The sequence below is a fragment of the Gossypium arboreum genome, chromosome 2 (genome assembly GCF_025698485.1).
Source record: "Gossypium arboreum isolate Shixiya-1 chromosome 2, ASM2569848v2, whole genome shotgun sequence".
Lineage (NCBI taxonomy): Eukaryota > Viridiplantae > Streptophyta > Magnoliopsida > Malvales > Malvaceae > Gossypium > Gossypium arboreum.
Window position 1 is genome coordinate 56082597 of NC_069071.1, and position 16321 is coordinate 56098917.

Consider the following 16321-nt stretch of genomic DNA (forward strand, 5'->3'; position numbering starts at 1 on the left):
TACTAAGAGTTTGATTACATTTTGTTCCTCTACTAAAAAATTGGCAAATTAATTATTATACATTAGATCAAAGAGTAAACTTGTATTGCTAAAAATTCTATCAATTTCTACTATTAATTAATGACTTGGTTAACGAAGTAACTGGATAGCGACACGTGATATGCCACATGTACCTCATGCTGGTTTAGCATTTGTCACGTTAACATATGTTTTAAAAATATATTAAAATTATAGGAAATTATAGAAAAATATTTAAAAATATTTAAAATAATATTTCACAAAATTAATAATTATTTATAATTCTTAATAATTATGAAACAATTTTCTATAATGTTTTTATATTTATTTAATAATTATTTAAGAAAACACTCTAAAATGTCATATGGTTTTCAAATAATTATATAAATTATTTATTTTTAAAGTATTATCACGGCAACATGAGTTACACGTAATACATCATGTGTCACTATATGATTGTTTCAAGAATCACATCAACAGTTAATAATAAAATGTATAGACTTTTTAATAGGACTATATTACTCTTTGATATAACGTAAATAAATTAATTTATCCATTTTTAAGTAGAAGAGACAAAATGCCAAATAACTCCCAGCATAAGGATCTTAATACCACTTTAAAAATTATTTTTCATGTCGTTGTTAAATAATAAATTTTGAGCATATTTATATATTTTTAATACATATAAATTAATTTATTTATTTTAGTAAAAAATAAAATATAATTTAACTCCGCTTAGATGGTAATTTTATAACTTTAGTCGTATTTTTCATTCCATTTATTTAAAATTGAAGTTATTTAATTTTGAAAGTCTTAAAGCAAAATTTGAAATGCTTCATTGATGAAAAATTTATTTCTTGAATGATTAACATGTTTGCTGTTTATTTATTTATTTTGTTAGTCTGTTGTAAGATGATATCATTAAATTAACAATTTTTCTTTTGATGTTTTTCTATTATTTTTATCAACCAAAATTTATCCATTTTTTCCCATATATTATCTCTGGAGTATTTTAAAATTCATCAGCCAATTGATAAATTGACAATTTATTGACTTTTTTGGATGATTATCAATTTATTTATTTTTCATATTAAATTTTCTAGCACTTAAAATGAAAAATAAAAAAAGACCGGCAGATATGATGGCCCATCACTCAGCTTAAGAAAGAGAGGGGAAGAATCGGAGAGAAAAGACCTTTTCTTCGTCTTCCTCTGAAAATTTTCATCTCCCTCTGTTGAATTTCGCCATTTTTGTGTCTTTCATCTTTTCTTGTTTTGCATCCTAACCCTCTCTTCGTTTCTCTCTTTCTCAGACCAATTTTTCTGCAATTTGATTGAAATACCCGATTTTATATAGTTTTTTTCTTCCTCTTTTTTGCCCAAAGCAAATCTTCATCTCGGATTCCTAGATCTGTTGGAATTCATTTCTGGGAAATACCCATATATTTGATTTACACAAAAGATATCTATCCATTTGGTTTTTTGATAAAGAGTGAAATTATGGACGAATTTGGCGTTTTAACAGAGCGTTACGGCTTAAAACCGCAAGGAAAATCGGTTCCGATGTCGCAGGCCAAACGATCCACCGCCACCGCCGCTGCTACCGCAACCACCGACTGGGGTTTCGGGTTCGATTCAGGCTCGAACCGAAACCCCATGTCGTTCTCTTCAAAATTCTCGCGGAACTCGGGTCCCAGTAACGGTTCTTTGCTCGACGATCACGACTTTTTCCCCAAGCCAAACTCCCGTAATTCTTTTGGTTTGGGCGACGATTTTGGTGGTTTTCAAAACGCCACGACGAAGCAATCTAATACAAGTAATAATAACAGTAGCAGTAACGGATCATCTTTCGATTTGGCTTCAATGTTATTGAATTCAGGCTCAAAATCTTCATCTGCGAATTCGTACGTTGTTGATGATTTATTTGGAGGAATGCCCGTCTCACAAAATGCAAATAACGATGATGATTTTGGATCCTTCGTCTCTTCCACCAAGCAAAAGGGTTCTGCCAGTGACTTGCTGGGTGATTTTAGTGGCGTGGCGGCGAAATTGAAGAGTTCTAGCAGGAGTGGATCGTGGGATTCGGTGAATAATGAGGCTGGTGTTGATGATTTGATACCCGGGTTCGGTGCAAGCAGCCCTTCAGTTAATAGGTACTTATACTTGCTAAAAATGAATATGATTTATTCACTAAAAATTGTATATATTTTCTGCGTGATTAGTGTTGATTTGAGTGTTAATGTTTTAGCTGAATAATTTTCCGTTTGATTCTTCTGTATTATTAGTGTATTGCTGATAATGGAGATGGATAATACTGGTTTTTAGTTAAGAAATCAAGCATTGGTAGAATAATGGACAATAGTTGTTTTCATAATTGTGACTTGTAAGAGTTGTTACTTTTTTCTGATACAAAATTTGTATTTTGGGGATTAGTTTGGATAAGTTAGTTCTGAAGACTTCATGAATACAATATGAAAGATAAATTTATGGATCGGAATAATAATGTTTTTCGTGAATCATGGACAATGTTATCGCTGTGTGTAGATGTACGGTCAAGATCAATATTGGCAACAAAAAGCTCATGATTTCGGAACTATTTATTTTATCCCTCTCTTATTTTGCTTCTTAAACATAAAATTGTGACTGCTTGCAATCTATTACTTGCTATACATTCATAGGCAATATTGCAATGGAAATTGTTGAGCTAGTGTTCCTGGTTAGGAAGGAAAAGATATTGAAGCTGTAATCTTTGGACCCTGTTGTTTTGTATTTGACTTCAGCAATAACTATGATTTTGTATCACATTTGGTGCACGTATTTGCTGGTGGATGTTATGAAGTAGCTGCATCAGAGGAACCTTTTGTTGTATGTAGAATTATGATGTTAATATGTAGAAATTAGAATTTCTTATTTGCATTTTTTATTTTATTTTTCTTTATGTAGGACTAATGTTAAGACAACCAAGTCAACCAGATCATCAGAGGAACCTTTTGTTGTATTAGACTCTGATTTTGGCTCAGAATATAATTTCTCAGAAACGCCCATGGATCCACTGGGAGAATTCAGCGTTCTTAATCGATCTGGAGGAACAAAGCCTCGTGGTTCTTCAAATGCTTCACAATCATTTAGGCCTCCTCCAAAACCAGCACAAGTTTCTAAAGAAGAGAAAGGTTCTTCTTTATCCTTCAGGAAAAAATAAAGCTCAATTTGATAATTCTTTTTTGATTCCATCATTAGCTTATTGAGAGCATCTTGATGTAGCCAAGAGTTCTGGTGCATCTCTGATAGATGAACTTGAGGACTTTGCCATGGGGAGAGCGCACAATAAGTCTAGTAGATCTAAAGAAGCTGAAGATGCTACGAAAAAGACTCAATCAAATGGAGAAGATGACCTGGAATCCTTTTTTGGTGTGAGTTCCAGATCAAATAGTGCACCAAAGATGAGGGCAACTACTTTGGTGAGCACTATAGATGTAAAAGTACACTACTTATTGAAAACTGCGGAACTTTTCATTGATTTCTTTCTTTATGTTCTTATTAGGATCCTATATTTGATAAAAATATGCACAACAGACAGCAAAAGACATCTGCAGGTGCACCATCCACTGCAAAGAAGGCTTCTCCTGTCACTATGATGAATGGAATGGATGACCTCTCTTTTATTTTTGGAGGTATTTTATGTTGCTGAAATATAGAAATGGACTATGTCTAGCTATGGAAGTTATATTTGTACATTAGCTCTTTGATGTTAATCTTTTTTATAATTTTTGTTCCCAAAAGCTGCCTCAATGTCTGGAGAATTTGAGGAAGTTGCTGGGGAAAGTGAAGAAAGACGAAGGGCCAGATTGGGACGTCATCAAAGGACCCAGGACAGAGTGGTGCGTACACTCTTACCTTAAAGTTTATTTTTACTCTTCTATTATTAGGTGTAAATTAGATTAGTAGCAGTGTTGTCAAGGATGCTAGGCTCACTCAAGGCGTAAAGTCCTCTATATAGCCTGGGGCGCAAAAAAAGCACTCGCCCGAGTAAAATAAGGCGCATGCATATACATATAAATACATATTAAATTGTATTATGGTTGGTCTGTTAGTTAAAAATAAAAAAAATTACATTACTTTCAGGTCTTCGCCATTACAATAATGGTTAAAAAAAAAGAAATATATTAATCTTTTGCTTGGAATTTATATTACCAAACTTATTGCAAAGAAATTGCAATAGGAAAATAAAATAGAGGAGAAAAAGAACTAAAAGAATAAGAAATAATAGAATTGATAGAGGAGAAAAAAGAATAGGTTAAAATATACTTATAGTCCCTGTACTTCTCGAAAATTAGGAATTTAGTCCTGTACTTGCACTTCCAAGAGTTTAGTGCCTTTAATTTTTAGATCTCAAAATTCAGGTCCAACTGTTAATACTTGGTTAAACTTTTTTTTATGTTAAAATCAGGTTCATAATATCTTTTTTTAATTATAAAGCTACCAAGTGAGTAGTTTTTCTATTTCAAAATATCACAGCAATAAATTTAACAAAAAAAAAAAAGAAACAGTGTTAACCTTTAGACTTGAATTTGGAAATCTGAAAAGTAGAGGGACTAAATTCCTAGAAATATAAGTACAGAGACTATTGACACATATTAACCCAAAAAAACATGTTTACGTTTTGCTTCGTAGTGTCTGTATCGGGTTTTAACTAATAAAGTTGAGGAATAGTAGGTTTATAATTAATAAAATAAAGAGAAATAATAATATTTTGAGTTTGAAAAAAAAAATAAAGAAAAAAAGAAAAGTTAAAAGTCAGCTTAGGAATTAGTAATATTTCAGTTTTTCTTTAGAAAATAAAAAAAGGAAAAAGAAACTTAAAAGATTAAAGTTGCTACAGTGGGTATTTGGGTTTTTTCCCTTAAAATATTTTTCTATTGAGTGGGTCTGAGTTGAAAAAAAAAAAAAAGAAAAAAAAGTTGCCTCTCAACCGCTTCACTCTATTAAGTGGGGGTATTTGAGTTTAAAAAGAACAAAAAATTAAAATTGGCTCACTGCTTCACTCAAGCTAGCTTTTTTGTTTCCTTGCTTAGAGCCCAAAGCGCAGTAAAAGCACATTAAGGCAAGCACCCAGTAAAATCGCTTCGCCTAAGAATGTTAAAAGCTTAATGTTGATTTTTTGCTGTGCCTTAACGCCTAGGCAAGCTGCTTAACAACATTGATTAGTAGAAGTATAAGAAGAAATTTACTGGTAAGGAAAGTACAGTCTGATGTCAACAAAGGTATAAGTTTCTGATTTTTTCACTCATGCTCCCTTACATGTATAAACACACAAGTAAATACTTCATAGCCTGAGGCCTCCAATAGGGTGTCAACCCAAGCACAAGGCAAATTTCCCAGGACAAAATCTCAAAGAAATGCCAAGCATCTAGCTCTTCCATGTATATTTGAGTAGTTTTCACATTGCTGCTAACCTGAATCGCGGACCCTTTAGTTCCTTTCGTAAGACTTACCTATGTCATCTTGATCTTGGATATGCATAATGTGCTGGCAAAAATGCCAGGCAAATGCTTACCATGGCTCCTTTATTGCTCTACCATTCTCTCTCTCTCTCTCTCTGTGTATATATATATATATTTGCATGTGTGTTTGTGTATTTTAAAGTTTGTATATTGTCCTTGTAAAACATAGTTCAGCAGTTCTAGGTTGTTTTTGTGCCAGGCAAGAGCAGTTGCTGATATGAATCAGCGTGATCGTCAATCACAGAATGAGCAAGAAGAGAGACATGTAAGTAGTTCAGTCGATGCCTTAATTGTAGATTAGACATGGGGTTTCTTATTCTTCTTGGCTGCATGCACTTTACATGCTTTTGCACCATTTCTTTATTCATATTTAATGAATTCTTGAATTTTAAGGAGTTTGTTTTTTGCCTTGATTTTGATAGAGGATTGCTGAAGCTATGGATTTTGAGATAAAACGCTGGGCTGCAGGGAAGGAAGGCAATATGCGTGCACTGCTTTCATCAATGCAACAGGTGTGTTACTCATCATTTTCCCATTCTCTGCTTTGTTCTTCTAATAAGAAATTATCTGTTTAATTTTTTGAAATAATTATTGATTATCTAGAACATTTGGCTTCTTGGTTCGCATAACTAACCTTTTACCTTAACAAATAGGTACTTTGGCCTGAATGTGGTTGGGAGCCAGTTTCATTGACTGATTTGATTACCTCTGGCTCAGTCAAAAAAGTTTATAGAAAGGCCACATTATGTGTCCACCCTGATAAGGTTCAGCAGAAAGGTGCCACTCTTGAACAGAAATATATTGCTGAAAAGGTTTTCGATATTCTCAAGGTACTGTATGAGTTTCACTGTCATTTACAAGGAATCATTTTTAACATTAGTTGTATCCTCAATGAACACATTGCGTCCTTTACGAAAAATGAAGTTCAAAACTCTGATTTTTGGTGTGGTGGGTGTAGTCAGTCTACCAAGTAATTATCCATTGTGATGGTTCTTTGAGTAAAACTTATTTGAAATGGATTGATTTTTCAATTGAGTAGACTTGTTTTGTAATCATTTTAATACAAACTATAGTTTTCGTTATACATGGGTGGTTCGAAACTAAAATATAGTTGACAACGGTTCTTGTGGCTTTTGGATTTTAATTTATATATATGCATTGAAACAGGAAGCTTGGAACAAGTTCAACAAGGAAGAACTTTCTTAAAACCTGTAAAGTATAAATAGCTCATTTGAAGAATCGAGCTATTTTTATTTGGGAATGGTTCCTTCTTGAAACAGAAGGTGCAAGAACAGCCGTAGCAGTGTTATGGGTTCGCAATGATGACAAGGTCCAAACTCACGGGAACTTTTATCAAGGAATGAGGCGATTTGGTAAGGAGTAAATTTTTTAATATGCGTTATCAGGAAGCAAGTAGATTTCGCACCATTCCATATGTTTCATTTATTTTTGCTTTTATAGACTTCTCTTCTCTCTCTCTCTCTATATATATAATATAAGAAAATCGTCTTTGTTGTAATTTCAGATCAATTGTATTAATTATCATTTTCTTTGTTGAATAAATTTAATGCCGAGCGTTTGAATTTGAAGGGAAGGCGAACACCCTGAGCAGCAGATAAAGATCTCCAAGCTTATAAATTACTACTATAACTACTCCAATGTTACCTTACCCTTTCAATTTGGTCATAGGTAGCTATTTTCTTGGATCTATTTAGTATTTAAATTTTAATTCTGCATTGATAGCGAATAACATAACTGGTAAACATTAATAAACAATAAATCCTTTTTATTTATTTAAAATATATAGATTTATAAATTAAAGTCTAAAAATTATTTCAATTTTAAATGAATGAATTTGGAAAGCTATTTGTGATTTTGTATATTTTAATTTTTTTAATGAAATCAGTCTTCTTATATTATTATTTTAAAACTGAAATATAAAATATAAAATATCTTTTAAAATATAACATTTTATTAAAAATTATAGAAACTATTTTACGAACTTGATGAAAGGATGCCCAGATGCAAATGAATTAATTTCGATACGGTTTTGTGATAATTATATATTAACTATATAATAATAAGATAAGAACGAAAGGTTTTTCAGAATCTTTTAGAATTTTTATTTGTAATTTTTTCAGAAAAAGGTATTTTCAGATAAGTTGAAAATCTTTTTTTTTTTTAAATTTTGGGTAATCTTTCATTTTCGATAACAATACAGACTTTGTTTCATTTTCGTTTGGATTTTCTTTTGTTTATCCCTCCATTTTGTATACAGTAAATAGATCATTCATTTGTTAGTTTAAGTCATCTTGTTTTATAAATATTTTTCTTTGTTTTGCTTCAATAATTGTGAGATTTACTTAAAAAATCTCCGGTTTCAACAACTCACCATCTATTTTTTTGTCTTCTTATTGATTTTGGTTAAAGAAGATTTCTTGATTTTAATAGAGTATAATGATAAATTTGGCTCTTAATGTTTATATCTTTTGTCTAATTGGCCTTTAGCATTTATATATTTTGTCAAATTGATCATTATTATTTTTTTAAAATTAAATTTGGCCTTTAGCTTTTTTTTAAAAGGTCTAATTTGACCATCAACCTTTGAGTTGTTTTTTTAAACAAAATGCTTATTAAAACCTTAAAAATTTAAGGTATAATGATAAATTTACGTCTTAATATTGACATCTTTTGTCAATTTGGCTTTTATTATTTTTTTTGAGTTAAATTTGGTTATTAATCATTCAAAAAGAATTAAGTCACTATTTTTAATGGAAATGCTAACTAAACATCAATTTTTTAACTATGTCGGCATGACAACCCGTATGCCAGTTGTGTGTACTTCATGTTAATATGATACTATTTTTCTTATGTCTTGCCAACACATAATTTAAAAATTATAAAAATATTCAAAACATAAAATAAATCTAAAATTATAAAAAAGGTATTTGGTACACTGCAGTGTACTTTTTTTTTTGTTCCATAAGCAGCCTTAAAAACATTGTCATGTGTCCCTTATATATATATTAGTTTTTAAAAATATTTTATTATATCCTTATAGGACACTTGTCATCACCTTGAACCTTGTGGAGTCTAAAAGCTTCACTAGCAATGTATCAAAGATTTTCCCTTATAAAATTATAAAAAGTTCATAAAAATTCAAAAAAAAAAAATGAAGTTCATGTGGATTGTCAGGTTGACATGTTTAAAAATTTAAAGTTTTGAGTCAAATTTTCATTTAAAAACAATAGTTCGGTTCTTTTTGAAAGGTTGATGTCAAATTCAATTTTTTTTAAAAGGTTGAGCGTCAAATTTAGCTTAAAAAAATAGAAAAAGGGTAACATTGACAAAAGAAGTAAGTATTAAGGGCTTAATTTGTGATTATGCCGATATTTAAACTTGACAGTCATATGACAATCCACACGTACTTTATGCTATTTTTTTTGAATTTATGAATTTTTTATATCTTTTTGAATATTGAATTTATTTTATATTTTAATATTTATAATTTTTAAATTACTTGTTGACATGACATATAAGAAAAATAATGTCATGTGAGAACGAAACACACGTGGACTACCACATGGTTGCTATGCAAACATTATTAAAAAATTAATGTTTTAGTTAAACATTTACGTGAAATAAAAATAATTTAACTCTTTTGAAAGGTTAATAACAAATTTTGGTTAAAAATAATAAAAGCTAAATTCATAAAAATGTAAATATGAAGGGCTAAATTTATCATTATGCCTTTAATAAATTATCATGAGTTTTGAGAGAAATATTTAAGAATGATGGGATCTAATGCCCTTAGTGTAATGATTACGTTTATAAACTTTTAATTTTAAAATAAATTGGTTTAATAAAACTCCATCGTTATCATTAATATCTTTTGTATATTGTCCTCAATGGCTTTTTCATGCAAAGTAAAATGAAAGGAAATATTGGCTAAATAATTATCTAATGTTTAACCAATACTAAGTTGCATTACATGGTCGGATCATAATGCGAGAAGACGACTTATATTAGTTGATAATCTAAACACATCCTTGGTCTAATTGAAATTGAGCAATTCAATTAAAAAGACTAATATGTCATCTATTAAGTCCAAATAAGGAGATACCTTGTCTTAGGTATTGAAGTGGACTACTCCTAAAAGATAGAGATATAGATGTTACTGACTGGATTGGCAATACATCGGTAAGACCAAGTAGAATAGATCCTAGATCCATTTATGGATTTATGCACTTGTGACGTTCATAGTGTGACTTACCTTAATCTTGAGTAAGTGACGGATTATGTGTGTATAACTCATATACTTTGGTGTATTGATAGCCTATATTCAATTAGTAATAAAGCCAAAAGTTGGTATGTTGGGTACACGATTTCTACATGACATAGCTTCACTTACAATAGTGAATTTCATAACCCAATAAAGGTAAATGATATCCTCTCATTGATATTACATGATAGATGAAAATTATCATGGCCACAAATCATTTTTTTTAAGATAAATGATTTAGTTACTGTGTGTTAGTAATTGACTTTTCATTAAAAAATATGTAATGATTACCATGAGATAAAATCAGATCATATTGGGAGAACAAATTTATCTCAAAGAGATTAAGGATATCGTATGAGTGTAACATGCATATAACAAGGTCATTGGACAAGCACTTACTAAAGTAGCATTTGTAAAGGTTTATATAATGAGGAGAGCTCAATAATGATACTTTAGTATAATGACTTCATGACTAAATAATGTTGTAATTAATAGATGAAGAGTCGAAACTTAATAAAAAAATATTTTAGCCCTAATTATATATGTCCAATCGGTCCCCCAGTCATCTTGATATAGCATTCATGCTTTTCATTAATTAGTGAAATGAAAAATGTGAAATGGTGAACTAGGGAAATAGATCACATGTATCACTATCTGCAGTGAATAAGAGATGATTAGAAATTAATTTATATATTTGAATTATTATTTAATTAATCTAAAATTAAATTATTGAAGTTTGAAGTAAAAATTAAATTAATTAAATCATCATAGTTTCTTAAGAACAAGTTAATTAAATTAATTTGCTCATAGATTCTAGTACGATAAAGTCATTATGACTTTAACAGAATTATAATTGAGTAGAGAAAATAATTAATTAATTAAATGAATAAATAATATTTTGGGCATAGGAAAATATTTATTGGGCTTGGAAAAATTATGAGTCGGTTTAAAGACTAGTTAGCGCTTATAAATGACCTGATGAATGACAAGGCTAGGATAGCTCGATATAATAGGGAGGGGCGACAAACCTTAATCTTAGTGATGGTTTGCAGTCGCCAATCCTATACACTCTCGTGGGATTCGTTTTCCTATAAAAATATTATTATTCAGCTAATTTTTATTCTACTAAAACTCTTGTTATTTTCTTTATAAATAGAGACAAAGGATAGGTCAAATAAACACCTTTCATGCTTTGACATTCTGTCAAAATATAGAAAATTTATTTTCCAAACAAATCCTATCTTTTGACGGAGTTCATTTTTTGGTTTCTAGCCTAAAGTTTAATTATAAAGTTTTCATCGACTTGCATATAGAGCCTACACTCTAGCAAATCGAGATCGAGGATAGTGGAGAAGATTGAGTGGTCGAGAGCCAGGAATGATTTAGCGCACATCGTACAAAACACAAGTACGATCCAGGTAAATGAGTTTATTGCTACAAAAATCACAACTGCTCGATATCAAAAGAAATTTTTTAAAATTTTACTATGCACTATTCCATTGTTTTCAAATTGATTTTTCCAACAATTAGTATTAAAGCAAGGTTGTGCAATATTATGTGTAAACCCATTTATCGGGTTCTTGAAACTTTCTCTTGTTTGATTAAATTTTGATAAGAGGTGACATTCTTGGATATATACATGTTTTATGGATCGTATGTACGATTCTTTGAATTTATTATTTTATATTGTTATGAAATAATTTTGCCAAAGGTTGTGGTTCAAATATTTAGATTGGTTATATTTTAGGTTATTTTTTGTGTTTGTAATTAGATTGTGGACTATTATCTTCACACATGTTTATTTAAAATTTTTTAATTTTATTTGTTGTAAAAGTTAGAAAATTTTATTAGAAAAATTTTATGTTACCCGAAAGCAAACAAAGTTCTTTACAATCAGATGATTTTCAGCGAACTCAGGAAAGCATGGTTGTAATAGCTCAGTTTAGACCCTAATCAGAATAGTGGTTTTGGATCAAAAATCCGAGTCAAAAAATATTTTAATATTATTTTTCCATGCTTATAATATACGAATTAATATGTGTGAAAGTTTCGTATAAAAATTTGATCGTTTGTGTGCCTAATTTTGATAAAAGGACTTTGTCGCGTAAAATGTAAAAGTGGCTAGTTATTTGTTAAAAGTTCCTATTTGTTATGGCTTTTTAAAGCAAAGGTCCTTATGATGCAATTAGACCTTTTAAATTATGAATGGACATGCATGTACATGAGTTAGTGGTTTTTAAATGAGATTAAAAAGGATAAATTGGTAAATTGTAAATAAAAGATTTATTAAACAAAACAAAATCCAAAATTCATGCATTATCATCTTGGTTTGCCGAAATTGAAAGGAAAAGAAAGCATAAAAGCTTGCTAGGGTTCAACTATGGTTTTGGCTTAACTAAGGTATGTGTTTTGTTTGTTTTTTTATTATTATAATTTTTATGTTTTTGTAATCGTTGTCAAGTGTTTTATCAAGCCCATGTCTCAATTTAGGAAATTAATGAAGATTTTGAGTTGAGCCATTGATGAAATTGTGAGCTTTGTGATGTTACTTGATGAAAAATGAAAGACGTGTTAGATTAATGTTTTGTATTTGAAATTTTGATGAATTTGAGTAATTTGGACTAAATTGTGAAAATGAGATTTTGAGGGGCTAAAATGTGAAATAAATGAAAGATATGAGCTATATGGACTACATGAATATTCAGCCAAGTATGTGTATAAGGAAATTTTGTGTATTTTGTTATTTTGTCAATTAGGGACTAAAATATTAAAATGTGATAATATGAGGGCTAATTTGTAAAATGCCCTAATTATATGTTTTTGAATTGAATTGAATGATTTTGTGGATAAAGGAGTTAAATTTGAATGTGTATAGATCAAGAATCAAAGAAAATGGAATTAGATCGGACAAAGTCGAAAGTAGTTGAATAGCAGTTCGTTTCCGTTCATTCCTGTATGAGGTAAGTTGATATACAAATAAAATTGTTTGAATTGAATTATTATTGCTTATATGTTAATGAATAGTGATGAATGGCTATTTGAGTTGCAAAAAAATGAAAAATCCAAGAAAGTTCTGATAATGTGACGACATCCGAAAAGTCCCGTACGAACCATAAGAATAGTTAGGATACATATGTCATGACATAGAATTCCAATGTGTGATTTCATGTAAGACCATGTTTAGGACGTTGGCATCGATTTGAGATTTATGTGCAAGACTATGTCTGGGACATCAGCATCGCATTTGATTTCATGTAAGACCCTGTTTGGGATAGTGGCATTGATATTTGATTACATGTAAGACCACGTCCAGGACGTTGGCATTGTACGAGCTTTCTGAGCTATCTACGTATCCTATTTGATTCCGTACGGTTCAACAGGCACTCTGAAAAGCAAATGACTATGTGAATGTGTATCCAATGCAGGTACGTTTGAAATGTATATCATGTTTGAGAATGAAAGGTAAGTATATGTACATTTGTGGACATATAATATATGTATGAATTATCATGAGAATGAGATGTGTTAGCTATATGAGACATATGGATATGTGATTGTAATTTTTCAATGAGCTATAAGAATGAACTGGTTTAGAAATGTGTTACGAGATAAATTTATTTATATATGGCTTACTAAGCTTTTGAAAGCTTACTTTGTGTGTGTTAACAATTGTTTTGTAGATATCGAAGCTATCGGGAGCTTGGGGATTGTCGAGGGTCATCACCACACTATCGAACTCTATTTTGGTACCTTATGAAAATGTGAATACTAAAGTATGACATGTATAAGTTATAAGTATTTGAATATGATTTTTGAAGTGTATATCATGCCATGTGATATGGCTAGATTAAAGTTGCTATTTGGTGTGGTTTTTGGTATATAAGTTGAGTTAAGAAATGGTATGTGTTGATGTGCATAAATAGCCTAGTGAGAAATAGTCAATTTGGTAAGTTAGTTATGTGAATTAGTTATGGAAATGGTATGATTTTGATATGAGAATGGATGTGAAAAATTGGGATAATGACATGTATGAATGAATGAGTTTGGTATGTGATTTTCGTATGTTTTGGTTTGGATAATAAGAATGAAATTGATTGGTGACATAGTGGATTGAATTATGCATGTTTGAGAATGGTTTTGGTTGCTATTTGGTCATGAATTGTGCTTTGATTTTGGATTTGTAGGGATGAAAATTAAGAGTGTCAAATTGGCTTTGCAAATAGTCTATATTTGTCCACAAGACAGAGACACGGGCGTATGTCTCAGCTGTGTGCGACACACAGTTACGTTACACGGCCGTGTGTCCCCTAGAGTAGTCCTACAATTTAAAGTCAGCCTCGAGCACGGCTTAGACAAACAGCATGTCTGGTGGCCGTGTGAGGCATACAGCCTTGGCACATAGGTGTGTGTGTCCATTTCGAAGGGTACACAGGCTAGACACAAGGGTGTGTGGTTCACCCTGTGACCCAAGTCAGTTTCGACCACGGCCAAGACACACGGGCATGTCCTCAGCTATGTGGTACAAGTCAGTATGTATGCCTTGTTTAGCCACTGCTTAGACACACGGGTGTGTCTAATGCTGTTTGAGGTACACAGCTTGATCACTCGGGCATGTGACCTCTGTAACTTTGAAAATTTGTTAAGTTTCTAAGAAAATTTGTATGTGCTCGATTTAGTCCCGATCCCTTTCTAAAGCATGTTTAAGGTCTCGATGACCTAAGAAAGAGATTTTGAAATGATGTTTGACTATAATGTTATGTTTTGTGGATGATATTTGTGAATTAATTATTAAATGTTTCGATATATTTGGTAATGCCTCATAACCCTATTCTGGCAATGGATACGGCTTAGGAGTTTATTGGTATCAGAGCTATGATTTAGTCGATTCTAGGACTAACGTAGCGTGTAAGAGTCTAGCTATACATGCCATATAAATGAACTGTGATAGTGTGATAATTGCTGACAATGAAAATGTGTTTTTATATAGTAAATGGATCCTGAATAAGCTGTAGCTGAAGATGTCAAAAGTAATGCACCCGCTCCCGCTCAAGGGACAGTGCAATCCGATTCTAGACTTGTTTCAAGTAGCCACGAGGGAGAGGCTAAGCAAGCCTTTTACCAAAAGATGAATGATTGGTTCCCTCAGTATATAAGAACTAATCCGACTGCTTCACAACCTTCACCCCCGTCTAGTCCTCCACAAGTCCTTGTCATGCAACAAGTTAATTTGATTCAATTGGATAAGCCTTCGGTTGATAAAAGTAGAAAATATGGGTCTGAAGAGTTTCCTGCTACTACAGATGATGATGCTGAGAGAGCTGAGTTTTGGCTTAAGAATACAATACGAGTGTTTGATGAATTGTCATGTACTCAATGTCTTAAATGTGTCGTTTCACTTTTGAGAGATACGACGTACCATTGGTGGAAAACGTTGATATTAGTGGTTCCAAAAGAACGACTCACTTGGGAGTTCTTTCAGACTGAGTTTAGAAAGAAGTACATCAGTCAAAGATTCATCTATCAAAAATGCAAAGAGTTTCTTGAGTTGAAACAGGGCCGTATGTCTGTTATGGAATATGAGTGAGAATTTGTGACATTGAGCCAGTATGCACAAGAATGTCTCAACTGAAGCAATTATGTGCAAGAGTTTCGAGGATGGCTTGAATGAAGACATAAAATTATTAGTCGAGATTTTGGAAATAAAAGAGTTTGTTGTGCTTGTTGAATGAGCATGTAAAGCTGAAGAACTTGAGAAAGAGAAAAGAAAAGCCAATTTAGAAGCTAGAGAGGTGCGAAAAAGATCATCGAATAATCATTTCAGTTAGCATCAAAGAAATTCCGAGATGATTATAGCCGTTCAAAGGCTAATATGAGACATTCGAGTAGAGATCGTACTAGATCACATTCGAGCTTCAGAGTTCCAGCTACTTCTGTTGCAAGTGTTGGTATGTCTGATCCGATCGAACCAAGTGTATACATTATGGTAAAAGACAACCGTGAAGTTGTAGATCGAATGATCGAGCTTGCTTTAGATATGGATCATTAGATCACTTTATCCGTGAATGTCCTGAGTTGTAGAGCAAGAGATTTTGTAAAATACAAGGCCGAGTTGCAAAATCCGAGGCCGAGTGACAATACAGCTCGAGGTAGACCACCCAGAAACACGGGTAATGTAAGTGGCATGCAGAGAATGACTAAAGACACCGCTCTCAGATATGTGGCTCGAGCACCTACCAGAGCTTATGCTATTCGTGCTCGCGAGGAAGCTTTGTCTCTAGATGTCATTATTGGTACTTTCAATCTTTATGATACTAGTGTTGTTGCATTGATTGATCCTGAATCAACTCATTCTTATGTATTTGAGACTTTAGTATATAGTAAGGCTTTACCTGCAGAGTCTACTGAATTTGTGATTAGAGTATCGAACCCCTTAGGCAGATGTGTTCTGGTTGATAAAATATGCAAGAACTGTCCGTTGATGATTCGAGATAATTGCTTTCTGGCTGATTTGATGTTGTTAC

The 16321-nt window shown here is 31.7% G+C and overlaps 1 protein-coding gene across 2 annotated transcripts; it reads left to right on the top strand.

Annotated features, from left to right (window-relative positions):
• Positions 1 to 1024: 1024 nt before the first annotated feature.
• Positions 1025 to 7318, top strand: LOC108467147 (auxilin-related protein 1). 2 transcript variants are annotated; one of them, XR_008278368.1, is made up of 10 exons: positions 1025 to 2170; positions 2961 to 3187; positions 3279 to 3475; positions 3559 to 3688; positions 3798 to 3895; positions 5718 to 5783; positions 5941 to 6030; positions 6172 to 6348; positions 6686 to 6891; positions 7109 to 7318. XR_008278368.1 is itself a non-coding variant. In XM_017767686.2 (9 exons), exons 1-9 carry the CDS (start codon positions 1518 to 1520, stop codon positions 6722 to 6724), a joined length of 1677 nt encoding a protein of 558 aa, XP_017623175.1. In that variant the 5' UTR covers positions 1025 to 1517; the 3' UTR covers positions 6725 to 7107. The 2 variants fall into 2 exon arrangements, 1 of the variants encoding a protein (XP_017623175.1); XM_017767686.2 differs by lacking the exon at positions 7109 to 7318 and having other exon boundaries at positions 6686 to 7107.
• The last annotated feature ends 9003 nt before the right edge of the window (positions 7319 to 16321 follow it).